Source organism: Canis lupus, chromosome 10 (assembly GCF_011100685.1).
Source record: "Canis lupus familiaris isolate Mischka breed German Shepherd chromosome 10, alternate assembly UU_Cfam_GSD_1.0, whole genome shotgun sequence".
Lineage (NCBI taxonomy): Eukaryota > Metazoa > Chordata > Mammalia > Carnivora > Canidae > Canis > Canis lupus.
Window position 1 is genome coordinate 26,909,908 of NC_049231.1, and position 13,647 is coordinate 26,923,554.

General features: G+C 58.7%; 1 protein-coding gene and 1 long non-coding RNA gene across 2 annotated transcripts; both read left to right on the forward strand.

Moving 5' to 3' along the window:
- Positions 1-211: 211 nt before the first annotated feature.
- Positions 212-4,379, forward strand: APOBEC3Z1 (apolipoprotein B mRNA editing enzyme, catalytic polypeptide-like 3Z1). The gene is made up of 5 exons (NM_001346132.1): positions 212-299; positions 1,427-1,571; positions 2,924-3,191; positions 3,613-3,728; positions 3,964-4,379. Exons 1-5 carry the CDS (start codon positions 271-273, stop codon positions 3,997-3,999), a joined length of 594 nt encoding a protein of 197 aa, NP_001333061.1. The 5' UTR covers positions 212-270; the 3' UTR covers positions 4,000-4,379.
- A 1,092-nt stretch (positions 4,380-5,471) lies between these two features.
- Positions 5,472-11,936, forward strand: LOC119873631. Its single transcript, XR_005365579.1, has 3 exons — positions 5,472-5,731; positions 6,222-7,020; positions 7,610-11,936. It is a non-coding gene; the product is annotated as an uncharacterized LOC119873631 (long non-coding RNA).
- The last annotated feature ends 1,711 nt before the right edge of the window (positions 11,937-13,647 follow it).

A 13,647-nucleotide genomic window follows, 5' to 3' on the forward strand; every position in this document is an offset into this window, starting at 1 on the left:
GAGCAGAGAAACCAAAACCTGACCCTGGGGACTTCGGGTAGGACACTTCCCAGACAACTTCCTCCTATGTCGACACCCATGAGGGTGGCATGAGTAGTAGCCCAAGTCGAGAAGGGGTGTGGCGCGGTAATGCCAGCTCAGCAGCTGCCAGGAGCGCTGATGGTATATAAGGCTCCTGGGTCCGCGGGGAGCACCTCGACGGGGGAGCACAGGTGCGACCAGGTGGAGGAGCAGCCGGCACAGAGCCAGAGGCGGTGAAGGGCCGCGGACATGGAGGCTGGCCCGGAAGACTGGGACAGGTACCCCGCCTCCTGCATCACCTGCTGCTGAGCCCCTGCCCAGGGCGGCCTGATGGGGCACCGCCACCCCCAGGGGCTCCTCCTGGACCCCAGGGCTCCTCCACGTCTTTGCCTCCCTCCTGCTGGCCCGTCCGGCTCTGATGTCCCGCCGGCTTCCCTTGGGCTCCGGGACTCATCCCTGATGGTCCCGATCCTCACTCCCTCCGATCCTGGAATTCCAGGTGGAATTGGGCCTGGGGATCACTTGTGAGCCTTGGGCCAGGAGGTCCCTCCCAGCTGTAGGATTTTGGTTTGGAAAGGGCACGTGGTATTTTCATCCTTATAGAAAATCCCGTGATTATCTGAGGAGAGTAGGCTCTGGTGTTGTGTTTTCGGCAATGGTCCCGAGTGGGCATGTGTCGGGCCCCGACACAGCGTGTGGCTCGGGCTGGCCTTGACGTCAAGGGGCGAATCCCCAGGGTGTCCCTCCACCACAGGGAGAGGGTCGGCAGGACGGGGATGGGCTGGTGAGACCAGGACATGGGATGCCAGCCTGCCCGGGGAGAGGGAGAGGCCCCGGCGAGGTCTGAGCGCCCCGGGCTGCTCCTGTGGGGCACCGGGCAGAGGACTGGCCTGGCCTCCCCGGGGGCCCTCGGAAGGGGTCGCAGAGGGAGGCGGGGTGGCACCAGCAAGCGAGTGGAAGCCTGTCCTCTGTGGGTCTGGCCAGCATGTGGGGTGCCGGGGTAAAGGGCGTGCGCTGAGGATCCAAAGAATCTGGCAAAACGCAATGAGCTCATAAGCAATACTTTAGCGTTCTAAAGATCAAACTAGCTGTTCTTTGGGTTTTTTCTTAAGATGTTATTTATTTCTTCATGAGGGACACGGGGGGTGGGGGCAGACACACAGGCAGAGAGAGAGAGGCAGGCTTTCTGGGGGGAGCCCGAAGCGGGACTCGATCCCAGGACCCTGTGATCATGCCCAGAGCTAAAGGCAGACGCTCAACCGTGAGCCACCCAGGCGCCCCAAAGTATCTGTACGTTTTATGTAAAATCTCTCTTCTACTCTAAACATACATCAGCAAGATGATGCTCAATACCCTAAAGGGAGCCCCGAGTCTTTGAGCTTCTCCCCCACTCCTGTGTCCACAGACACCTACTGGATGAGAACACCTTCACCCAGAACTTCCGGAATGATCATAACCCATCCAAGACCTACCTCTGCTACCAAGTGGAGCTCAGCGATGGCAGCTCTGGGGTCCTTCTGGACCAGGATAAGGACATCGTTCAAAATGAGGTGACTGGCCCAGGCTGACTGCAGTGTGCAGGGCCTCCCAATACTGGGACCATCAGGGGGTAGAAGGTTCTGGGTGGACATGAGGTGTGGGGTTGGACCCACGCACCTCTCAGGCTTGGTCCCGGCCCAGCAGCCACAGCTCGCCTGGAGTCAGGTGGGGACCGTTTCTGTGGTGGTCACTGGCTTGGAGCCACACATTGGGAAGCAGTCCCAGTGGCCCAAGGCCTGACACCGTCAGTCCCTGTCACCCGAAGCCCCGGGCTCAGCCTCTCCCCTTCTGCTGTGCCTCCGAGGAAGAGTTAGGACAGAGGAGAAGGCTTCCAGGCAAGGGGTCAGCTTTCCCTGGCCCCTTCCCCGGGGCGGCCCCTGGCCAGAGAGCCCGAGTTGTGTGGGCTCTCGACGCTCCCCCTGGCCACAAGCGAGAGGGACTGGAGGGACCCTCGCCCACTCTTGGGGATCCTGCCAAGGCACTGCTGCCCACACCAGCATCCCCCCGAATGTCCATTCGGTCCCCGTGTCCCCATCACGCTCCGCCCAGATCTCTGCGCTGCTACCGCTCACCTGACTTGCTCCGGGTCCTTGCTAGACAATCCCTCCCCTGGACTGGTTGGACTCATGTCGCAGTCCTATGACCCCAACAGTGACTTTCATCCCATGAGCCAGGCACCTCCCCCCGGGCGCCCCTGCCCAGCCCTGCCCCGCCCCCCCCAGCGAGCCCTTGTGTATCTGCCGAGGGCTTGGCGCTGGGGCTCGTGGAGGTAGCGACACCCGCGTGGAGTGGGTGAGTGGGTGGATGCAGACAGGGCTGGACCCCTCCCTGGAGGAAGCACCCACTCCCACGGCATCAGGTCACTGACCTGGGTGCTCACCTGGCCTCCTCTCTCCCTTGTCTGTGGCTCTGCTGCCTCTGCCTGCAGGGCCCCAGTCGTGAGGGTCCCGAAGACCCTTCCCTTGGGCACAAGCTTAGCGGGGCTCCTGGAACTCAGTAGTCAAGTTGGATCATATTTGAATGCGGTGGTGTAAAAGCCAGAAATCCTGCAAACCCCTGATCAGTGGGACCGCAAGCACCTGAAGGGACACCCGTCAGGTACAGGCAGGTGCGGAGCCATAGTGAGCAGAGGCAGAATGGGGGTCCCGAGCACCGCCCACCAGGCCCCTGGGAAATTGCCCTCCTGCGCTTGTCCACCCGTCCTGGTGACCCTGGATCCTGGGAATAGTGCGTTGACATCCCAGGGTCAGGACCTGAGCGGGGCCTCCCTGAGGCCAGGACCTCCCGCCCCCCCCCGCCCCCCCCCCCCCCCCCCCGTATTGACTGCCAATGCAGGAACCCTTCCGTGCCTCTTCTGTGTCAGGGTGGCGGGGGACAACATGCCGAGTGGTTCCTCCTGGAGCACATCCGCTCCAGGAACCTGGACCAGAAGCTCAGCTACAAGGTCACGTGCTTTCTCTCCTGGACCCCCTGCGAAAAATGTGCCGAGGAGATTATTCGGTTTCTGGCCAAGAACAGACACGTGAGCCTGAGCATCTTGGCCTCCCGCATCTACACCATGGGACCCTATGTGAAGGGGCTGCGCGAACTGTACGACGCTGGGGTCCACATCTCCATCATGACCTTCAGAGGTCAGCGTGGGCCTCCTGGGGGGACGGAGGGCAGGGAGAGGCCTGGGGGTGCTACAGAGGGGTGGGCAGGAGTAGTATGCTTGGCGGTGGCCCCTGTTGGCTGCCTGCGGGGGGGGGGGTGGGCAGAGCCCGCAGGGCACAGGACAGGAGGGCCATGGGCCTGCAGGTCAGGGGCGACCGGTGTCCAGAAGGGGAGGGAGAATCGTGGGTGGCCGTGCCACGGAGACTCCAGAAAGGAGACAAGTCAGGTGGCTGAGGTTCCAGGCTGAAGAAAGAGTCCCGCGGGGTGAGGGGAGCCCCGGGGAGGGGACACAGCAGATGTGCAGTGGGGAGGGGCTCAGCCTGTCCCGGAGATCAGACACCCTGAGGCCCCTGGCCCTCCCCAGAGCCCAGCTCACCTCCCTCCCCCGCCTCCATGCAGACTTTGAGTACTGCTGGCAGACCTTCGTGGACCACCAGGACTCACCCTTCCAGCCCTGGGCTGATCTGGACAGGAGGAGTCAGCAATTGTCTCAGCAACTTCGGGCCATTCTCCAGGTGAGGTCCTCCCTCCCTCCTGCTGCCTCCGCTGCCCTTCTCCCTCCTGTCGTCTCCCTGGTCTTTCCCGGCCCCTCTCACAGCCTCCCCTGGGTCACCTGCTCCCTCCGGGGCGCCAGCTCCACTCCTGCCCGCCCTGGCCACACTCCTCTGACCCTCACCTCCTGGTGCCCCCTCCCTTCCCCATCCCTGTGGCTGTTGCACCTCCCCTCTGCCCCCCTGTCTCCACCTGCAGAAGGAGCCTGAAGGATGGACCTCAGTCTGCCTATAGACCTCAGGAGGCGTCTGTGAACAGCAGAAGGAAACACTTCCTCCCAGGAAATGCCCACTTGCCCTCCACCAACATCTTCAGCTTGACCCAAGGAAACCAGCTTAAGGCAATGGGCCCGGAAGAAAGTGTCTTTAAAAAAAAAAAATCTGAGTAGATTTCCTTTCATTGAAAAATCTGTCCTAGGTTCCAAACATACATCATTAAGATTACAGTCAACGCCGCGGAGGAGTTTTCAATTTTTAGAGAAGTAATTACTTTAATTGATTTTCGATGCAGAGCCATGCAGGGAAATATTAAGGATCTTCTACCAACTGTTTCTCTGTAAATGTGTCACGATGTCCAGAGAGCTAAATAAAGGCTTGCAACCCCTTGCAAACCTGCAAATGCCTCTCAGTGTGTAGTGGGCCCTCAAGGAGGGAAGTGTCACACGAATTCCCTCTATTGCAAGTCATAATCACTAAGCCTAGCGGTAGGGGAGGGGTGGGGGGGGAGGGATTTGAAATAGAAACCTCCCCACTGCCAGCCTATCCTATTGTCAGCAGCACTGGTGGGAATGCAGGCACCTTGTAAGAGAATAAAAAGGAGTCTGGGCAGCCCGGGGGGGCTCAGCGGTTTAGCGCCACCTTCAGTCCAGGCCTGATCCTGGAGACCCGGGATCGAGTCTCCCGTCGGGCTCCCTGCATGGAGCCTGTGTCTCTGCCTCTCTCTCTGATGAATTAATAAATAAAATCTTAAAGCAAAATGAGTCTCCATATTGGGTGGAGGCAGGGCAGAGGGGCGGGGGGAGTCCAGCCCCAACCCCTGTAATGCCCTACCCTGGAGGGAGCCAGAGGGAAGGGCTTCCCTGCACAGAAGCTGAGCTCCGCCCCTCCTGACACAGGGCACCCAGACAGACCCCAAGGGACAGGCACCCAGGCAGGACCCCCCACAGGCCGGCCATCGCTCTCCCGCTGGCCTCTGTGGACTCCACCCGCCCCCCCCCAAGTGGAGCCCTGGCAGCTGGTGAGCCTGCACAAGTCCCTCCTAGATCGCAGGACAGTCCCGGGGGGCCCCCTCCCAGATTCCTCCCCTCCCTGTCAGGGCCTCAAGGGAGCACCAGCCGCACACGGAGACTGTAAGGGGCTGGGAGAGGCACCCTGTAGGTTGAGATCCGGAGGGACAGAGAGTCAGACCTAGATGACCACGGTGGAGCGGGAGGGAGGGGCTCAGGCAGGGGCAGCACCCCAAAGGGGAGGACCTGGGGGAGCACAGTGACCCAGAGAAGGCTGCAGGCCAGCAGCCTGTGAACTTTGAGTTTCCGCAGGACAACAAGTGATTTGGAACCTACTGGAGAACCCCGTACTCCCAGGAACTGCTGTCCTATACTGTCATTTGCTCAGTCTGTCTGACTTTGTGTAGGACACACTCCCAGGAGGCTCCATTCAGGTCCCAGAGTGACAAGATGAGCAGGCCTCAGGGTCCTTGGCCCCAGACCATGTCTCTGACCCCAACCCGAGCCCCTTCCCCAGCACCCTGTCGTGCTCCCTGGATGGTTTCTGGAATGCTCCAAAGAGGAGTCAGGCTCACAGGGCGAGCCTGCTGCCGAGTATCAGGAGCGGGTGGCACTGACCTTGAACTCTCGGGGGCGTCTTGGAAACACACACGTGACTCGGCAACAGCCCCCAAGGAGGGTGATCTCTGCTTGCTCCTTGGGACAGACTATCTGCATCGCTGGTCATTGCAACTGCAGAAGGTGCTGGGGGTTCAGCTTGTGGTTCCGAATGTCGAAGGCAAAGCCGAGGCTCCGAGGGGAGGCCTGGGGGTGGGGAGCTGGGAGACAGCAGGGAGCCGGGGTCCTCCTCTGTCAGAGGGCAGGCCGGGGAGGCCGTGGGCGGTTGACTGGAGGGGAGGTGCACCTTCAGCCGGAGAGGGGACGAGCTGAGGCTGGGACCAGCGATGTCCCTTCAAAGTCTGGGAGGACGGGAGGGGGGCCCAGGGGTGGACTCTCAGCATCGTGGGCGGTGGCAAAGGTGCTGGGTGACGGCCGGGAACTCCAAGCCAGGGGGTGACCTGGGCACAGACCACAGGAGCGCAGAGGGACGGGCTCAGGGCTGGTGTGTCCAGCTCCGGGGGCGGCAAGGACACAGACAGAACTTTGGGTTTGGGCTTGGGTTTGTCTGTCGCCGTGATTTGTCAGGCGTCTGTCGTCACACACCGGTACCCTTCCGTTTCCTTCCCCACAGGGACGCAGGCTCTGGATGATGCTTTGTAGCCAGTGTGACAGGAAACGAACCGAACTCAGGCGATATATAAATGTAACAGGCGACCTCGCAGGTCCCGTGTGTCGCACCTGCAGGAATGCTAGTGGGGTTCCACGGTAAGAGGGGGGACCCGGGTAGCGTGTGGTGGCCGGTGACAGGGCCAACGTGTCCCGGGCTGGAGGGGCTGGAGCAGCGCGAGGCCACCAGGGGGACCGGGAGGGACGGGGGCCAGGCCGGGGCTGAGACGGAAGCCCGCTCCTCCCCGTGGTCCCCATGGAGCCCTGGCCCCCCGGATCCAGCACCGGATCCAGCAGGGCCGGCTCTAGGCGGCAGGCGGTCGGGGCCACCGGGAAGCATGTCTGTGGGACTCGCCCTGGGCTGCAGGTGGCAAGGACTCGAGGGACCAGTGGGATGTGAGGTCGCGCCGGGCCCTCGGGGAGCGTAGCCTCCTACTGGACAGGCTGGGAGACGGGCACTGCCCCTCGGGGGGTCGGGCACCCGCAGCTCCTGCAGGCCCGGCAGCTCCCAGCCCCTGCGGCCCCAGGTTCTCCTGTCATCAGGTGGGCGGCCCGGCAGGCCCCGCGTGTGCCCCGAGCCCGGGCCGGGTGACCCGCCGGGCGCTGGCTGGACGTTCGTCTGCTCCGGGACCCGCTCTCCTCGTGCGCCTCTGGACGATGCCCCTCCACCGTCTCCATTATCCCGTTCTGACAGCTCTCCTCTCTGGGCTAAGCTGACGCTTGACGCCTCTCCTGGTCTCAGTGGTCATGAGTCCGGACTCCAGGTGGGGTCGTGGGCCCTCGGCTGTGCCCTCTTCACCCAGCGGGGCTGGCGGGCGGGAACCAGCGCGGCCCCCACCTGTATTCTGAAGTCACTGGCCATCTGGGCTGGGTTGGCATTTTTTTTAAGATTTTTTTTAAAGTTATCTGATAGAGAGAGAGCAGGAGCAGGCGTGAGAGGCAGAGGGAGAGGGAGAAGCAGACTCCACAGCGAGCAGGGAGCCCGCCCTGGGGCTCGATCCCAACTCTGCGACCATGCCCTGAGCCAAAGGGGGAGCCCTAACCCACTAGGCACCCTGGCGCCCCAGGGGTGGGATTTTTAGTGACCCTTTTTATCAACATAATTGAGTTGAATTTCATCTATATAATTCAAATAAAATTTGGAAATTACATTTAAAAATGGATCAAAAGAGGGATGCCTGGGGGCCTCGGTGGGTGAGCATCTGCCACTGGCACGGGTCGTAATCCCGGGGTCCTGGGATCGAGTCCCACCTCGGGCTTCCCGCAGGGAGCCTCTTCTCCCTCTGCCTGTGTCTCTGCTTCTCTCTGTGTGTCTCTTATGAACAAATAAATAAAATCTTTTTTTAAAAAAAGGATCAAAAGAGAGAAAGAGGGAAAAAAGGGACAAAGGTGTCCGACCTGCCTACATAGACCCTGGGCTTCGTACCCTCTTCCTGTCGGAGGACCGCAGCCAGCTGGACCCCTGTACTCCCCGGAGCTGGACGCCCACGGTCACCTTGACTCTCTGGGCCTCTCCTCCACGTTCTTGCTGTTTCTGCCTCCAGTGTTCTGGGTCCTGGAGTGTGACCCACCGTGTGACCTGGGAGCTGACAGCGGGTCTCCCCCACGCCCAGCGTGATACACTTTAAGGACTGGATCTGAGGCAGGCAGGAGCGAGCCTGACTGGCCACCAGGGTCTGTTCCTCATGCCTCATAGGACTGGGAGTGGCTCTTTGAACCCTCCCACCCCGCCCAGCAGTGAGGACGGGTCCTCTCAGGTCCCCCCACAGGGGAGGACACAGCCTCTGGGGGAGAGGTCACAGCCAGAGCCGGGAGGTGACCCTCGTGCTCTCCATGCTCGGCCCATGCGCCCCAACTCAGAGCCTGGCAAGCTGAGGAACGTCCGAAATGGGGCACCAAGATGTCTCTGTAAGCGTGGAGGTTTACGCGATCCCACAAGCAATAGCCGAATCTCAGACACAATGATGAGAAGAAAATAGGAGGGAGCTCCCTTCAGGGGAAGAGGAAGTCATACAGGCTCCCAAGGAAACAATTACTTTTCAGAGAGGAAGCCCACTTGTCCTGTGTTTTCAGACAACTCACCACACACTCTCAGTCACTCCCGTGTCAAATGATCAATCAGCCCACCCTTCACATGCTTTCCTAGAAGTTTCCTTACATGAGGATTGACGTGATGCCAAGTGAGCCCCCAGTGCCCGCGCCCCGACTTAAGAAATAGACACAAGACTGGCCGACTGGGCCCCGGGCCCCCGTTTCCTGCCCGCTGGGAGGTTCGGGAAAATGGGTGTCCCCTGACCTCCAGCTCGGGGCTCAGGAGGGGCGAGGGATTAAGGGAGGGTCGGGGCAGGGCCTGGGAGGGGGCCGGCCTCTGGTCTGCAGGTGGTGGCCGTCCTGTCCTGCCCTGGAATCCAGGCGGGACCCACACCTGGAGGCCTGCCCCCCTCCGCCCGGATGCCGGGCCTACACAGCCCCCCAGGTCTCAGTATGTCAGAGGAGGAAGGCGAGCTCCTCAAATCCCGAGAGGCGCCATCAATATTCACAAGGGCCCGTGAGATTCTGCGTGTGCACGAGCCCTGATCCACTTGATCCAGCCAGTCCCCTAGCGGAGCACACTTCGGGTCTTTCCAAATGTTTGCTATTCTCAAGAAAGCCCTGGCGCTGAGTTTTACAAACGCTCTGGCATTCTGGACAGATGGTCGTTGGAAATCCCCAAAGCATTGCAAGCTGAGGCTCTGGTTCGCCTCGACAGATTTCCCTTGACACCCTGCTTGGAGCCCTCTCCCACTGAGGCCGTGAGAGGCGCCTGGTGACACCCCCGCCCCGGCTCTCCTGCATTTGGGGCGTCCTGGCAGGGGAAGAACAGGACCACCCAGCGGCTTGGGAGGAGGTCAGCCCCAAGCCATATCCCGGCCACTATTCTGGTACACAATCCCTGAGTTGCTGAGCTCACGTCACTCTGGATGAACGCCCCTCCTTCCACAGCTGGGCTCAGCAGAGTCACCCAGGTCGAGGCTCCCTTGTTGGCCACCTAGAGCTGCTCCCTCAAGGAGAAGGGGTTCAGGTTGGACCCATGGGGTTGATGTCCTGGGCTGAGGAGAAGCCCAGAGGGCGTGGGGACAGAGGATCAGTGTCCTGGGAACGGGGCCTGGGGACAGTCATCACGTAGAGGGCCTGAGGGATGGAAGGGGCAGCCCCTGGGTCTCAAGGGGTGACCGTGTTCCCAACTGCAACAGAGAAAAGCATGAGATGTGACCACATGGACCAGCCGAATTCGGGGCAGGGCTGCCCAGCGGCCACCGGCGAAGGCAACAAAAGCTTCCCGGGCTGGTTCCACGTGGCTGGAGACACAAAGATGAAAAAGCCCCTGCCTGGACCCCGAAAAGCCCTCTGGACCTTCCTTTTTTTCACCCACCACCGTCCCCCCGGGCCTCCAGGAACCTGATGCCCCCAGAAGACTTTATCTTCCAGGGATAGGTGACGGGTGGCAACAAGCCTTCCCTATGTTACCATGTGGTGCAACAGGCCAGTGATGCCTCCTTGTTTCACGATGACTTCCCGCACAGCCAGGTCCCAGGCGGGGACAGGCCCAGACAGCCTGACATGCAGGGACAAGAGTGAAGCCGTCGGTGGGCCTTTCTCAATCATACACCTGTCCTCCCAGCGCGTGGACTGTGAAGGTCCTGGCAGCAAGCAGGTGGCTGCGGACACCAAAGGTGGAAGCCGGGTCCTGAGGCATCCCTTCAGCTGGGGTCCACAGGCAGAGCAGGGGTGGGTCCGTGGGACGAAGATATGGGGTCACCTGGGTCCTCTCCTGTCTCCTCTAGGCTGCCATCTCCTCGAGGGCAGGACAGTACCTAGCACATCCTTGCATGCCAGGTTCCTGCCGGGGTGGGACCCCGAGTAGGTGCTCCTGGGTGCTGCTGGATGGCCGAGGGACACAGGGAAGGACTGAACCAGCCTTGTCTTCCCTGTGGGTGGGAGTATCACCATGTGGAAATGTGGCATACCTTCTTGGAGAACAGTCTGGCAAAGCCAGAAGCACACAGGCACTGCCGGGGCCCTGGCAGGTTCCCGGAGCCCTGGCTCTGAAGGTGACTTGAGCACAGAGCTCCCTGCCTGAGCCCTTTGTAGCCAAGACCCCCTCCAGTCTTCCCAGCAGATGGGCAGGAGCTGGGACTGGGCACAGGCGGAGGTTGCCAGGGGTCAGTGGTCCTATAGGGGCGGCGGGGGTGTCCAGCTAGCTCCCAGAGGGAGGATTCCAGCCTGTGCTGAGCGTGAGGTCAGGATCCTGGGTAGGTGACCCTGGGGACAACTTCAGAGTCCCTGGAGGGCGAGGAGGCAGACAGGGGCACGTGTGGTAGGGCGGCTTCTCTGTCCTACAGGGAAGCTGACTGTCTCCTCTCCCACCACAGAGCTCCCAGGATGTGGGAGGACGCAGGCACCCCAGGGAGGCCGGGAGCCCTGGTGCCACCTGTGCACAGGTGCTGGGAGAGCCCCGGGGTGAGGATGCTCTTGGCCCCTCTGCTCCTCTCTTTCCCATCCTACCTGTTACTGGGCCTTCCTCCCTTTGGGGCTGACCCTCCCTTGTGTATATTTTCCCTCATCAGGCCTCTCCTGCCTTTTTCTGGCCCCTGTTCTCCCTTTGGCTTAGCTCTGCTGTTTCCAGTCCCTAGTCCCTGCCTTGTCTCCCTCCCTCCCTTGTGTGCCTTTCCCAGGCCAGGCTGGCGGTAGAGTGGGGAATAGGGAGTGAGGAGGAGCCTCTGGTTGACCAGAGTTGGCCTTTGTACCTTGCCACATGATCCCCAGGTCTATTTAAACCACATTTCCTTCATGTCCCTTATGTTCCCTATCACTGCTATCTGCAATTTCATAGCAGATAATGTATTATTTCATAAAATTATAGAGAAAAGACAGAGATAGTGATGTAATGGTGCCTGCTCCTCTGCAGAGACCGCATGGCCTTTCTAGGCATTTCTGGGCAACCTGCTGTAGCCCCCACACAGACTCACCTGAGCCAGCTGGCCGCCCAATCTCAACTTGGCTGTGGGGTGGTCCCCAGTGCATGATCATCACTTGTCCCATTATGGACTGGGATCATGTCTGTAGCGTTCTGGCGCCCCAGCTACAGCAGTGGCCATGCCCCTTCTCTCACAGAGATATTCTGGTAAGGAGTATTGTGGCAAGGGATGGGGCTCCACCTGAATACCGCAACATACAAATCTTTCATCTAAATGAGGAGTAAATGACAGAGAAGTAGATAGTTGGATAGATAAGGAGATACATAGACGGTAGGAAACAGATAAGGAAAGAGTACACCAAGGCTAAAGCCAATGGGGAACATGTTCACAATATGCAAATTTGCATGAGGAGCATATGGATACTCTTTATATACAACTTTCTGTAAGTTCGGCATAAAATAAAACATTTAAACAAATAAAAAAATTAAATTAAAATGTTCGCTCTCTGTAGGAGCTAATATGGAGCGTTTTCTGTTACAACTTATGTCTGCTCTTCAAATTGACCACAAGGAGTGACTGTTGTTCTCACAGTCGTGGAAGTCAGGAAGAAAGAAAAATCTCAGGCAGCCCAGGTGGCTCAGCAGTTTAGTGCCTGCCTTCAGCCCAGCTGTGATCCTGGAGTCCCGTGATCGAGTCCCACATTGGGCTCCCTGCATGGAGCCTGCTTCTCCCTCTGCCTGTATCTCTGTCTCTGTCTCTCTCTCTGTGTGTGTGTGTGTGTCTCTTATGAACAAATAAATTTTTGAATCTTTAAAAAAAAAGAAAAATCTCCTGAAGTCCCCATTTCCTCGCAGGATCTCACCGGTGATAGAACCCGTTACAAGTACAATCTTAGAAATAGGCCCCCCCAACCACTGTGAGCCACCCTTCAGTCTACAAGAGCTGCTGCAAATGTGGGGAGCAACCCTCTGGCAAGTGCTGCCCTAGCTCCAGGTGGCACCTCCCACAGAAGCAAGAGGTCAAGGATTCTGCACTCCAGTCAGCACCCCAGAAGATGGGGGTTCTGGGGCTCCTCCTTAGAGCCTGGTGGCCCCAGCCATGGGAGCCAGAAATTGATGAACAGAAGCCACATTCACCTAGACAGAATGTGCTACCATTTTTCTGTCTCCTTGGATCTTTTGGATCAAAAATAGTTTTGCTTCTACTTTAAACGCTTCCAGGTCCATGAACAGAGAGAGCATTACCCACATGTGCTTCGGGCTACAGTGACCACAGGTTGATGTCAGGCCAGCCTTGCTGGTGCTGATCCCTTCAAAGCCAGGTGTCATCCAGACCTCAGTTTTGAAGGATCCAGGAGAAAGATGGGCCTGGCTTAGCACTGAGTCCATGCTCATGATTGCAAATTCTTTAAATTCCATTATGCTAAGATTGCATTATTTTCCCCTCTTGTCTTCATCAGTTTGGGCTGCTGTAAGAAAGCACCACAGACTGAGTGGCTTATAAACAACAGAAATGTATTTCTCATGGTTCTGGAGGCTGGAAGTTTGAGATCAGGATGCCAGCATGGTTGGGTTCTAGTGGGGACCCTCTTCCATGCCCTTACCTGGCAGACAGCAGAAAGAGGAAGTAAGCTCTCTGTGATTCTTATGAGGACACTGATTCTATCGATGATGAGGACTCTACGCTCATGACCTCATCTAATCTTAAAACCTCCCAGAGCCTCACCTTCCTGGTACCATCACATGGGGGCAGGTATAGGATTTCAACATATGAATTTTAGGGGGACACAAAGATTCAGTTGGTAGTTTTCCCCCATGATCACTGAGACTTCTCAGGACCCTGACACCCGGACAGATTTGAGCCTTGTTCTCTCTCCACTGAAAGTGGGGGATGGTGAGGCACCCGGGAGGGGCTTCTGAACAAGGGGGAAGCTGGCATCACAGTGTCTGCCCCCCACCCCCAAGCAAGAATTCCAGGGTCCCCAGAACCTACCCAGGTATCTACTGAATTGAGGATAACAAGAGCAGAGGGGGAGGACTCAATTCCAGATGGATTCCCAAAGCTGATTTTCAAAAGCCATGTGACTCCCAGCTGTCCACTTCCTAATTCAGAAAGGTGGGGGACGAGCCAGATGAAAAGGGAGAGGAGGGCCTTGCAGACCAGAAGCAGAGTAGAGCAAAGATGGGGAAGCAGGCAGAAGCAGGGTGTGGGAGCCAGTGGCCAGGAATCCCGGATGCTGCTGGTAGGTGACCTTGGGGCCAAGAGGGGTGGAGATGAGGCTGTCCTGGCATGGAAGCCAGGACACAGAAGGTCTTGTGTGTGTGTGTGTGTGTGTGTGTGTGTGTGTGTTTTAAAAAAAAACACACAAAATATCTCATTCTGAATAGGACAATTCAATGGCTTTAAGCACATTCACATGGTTGGCTGTGCAAC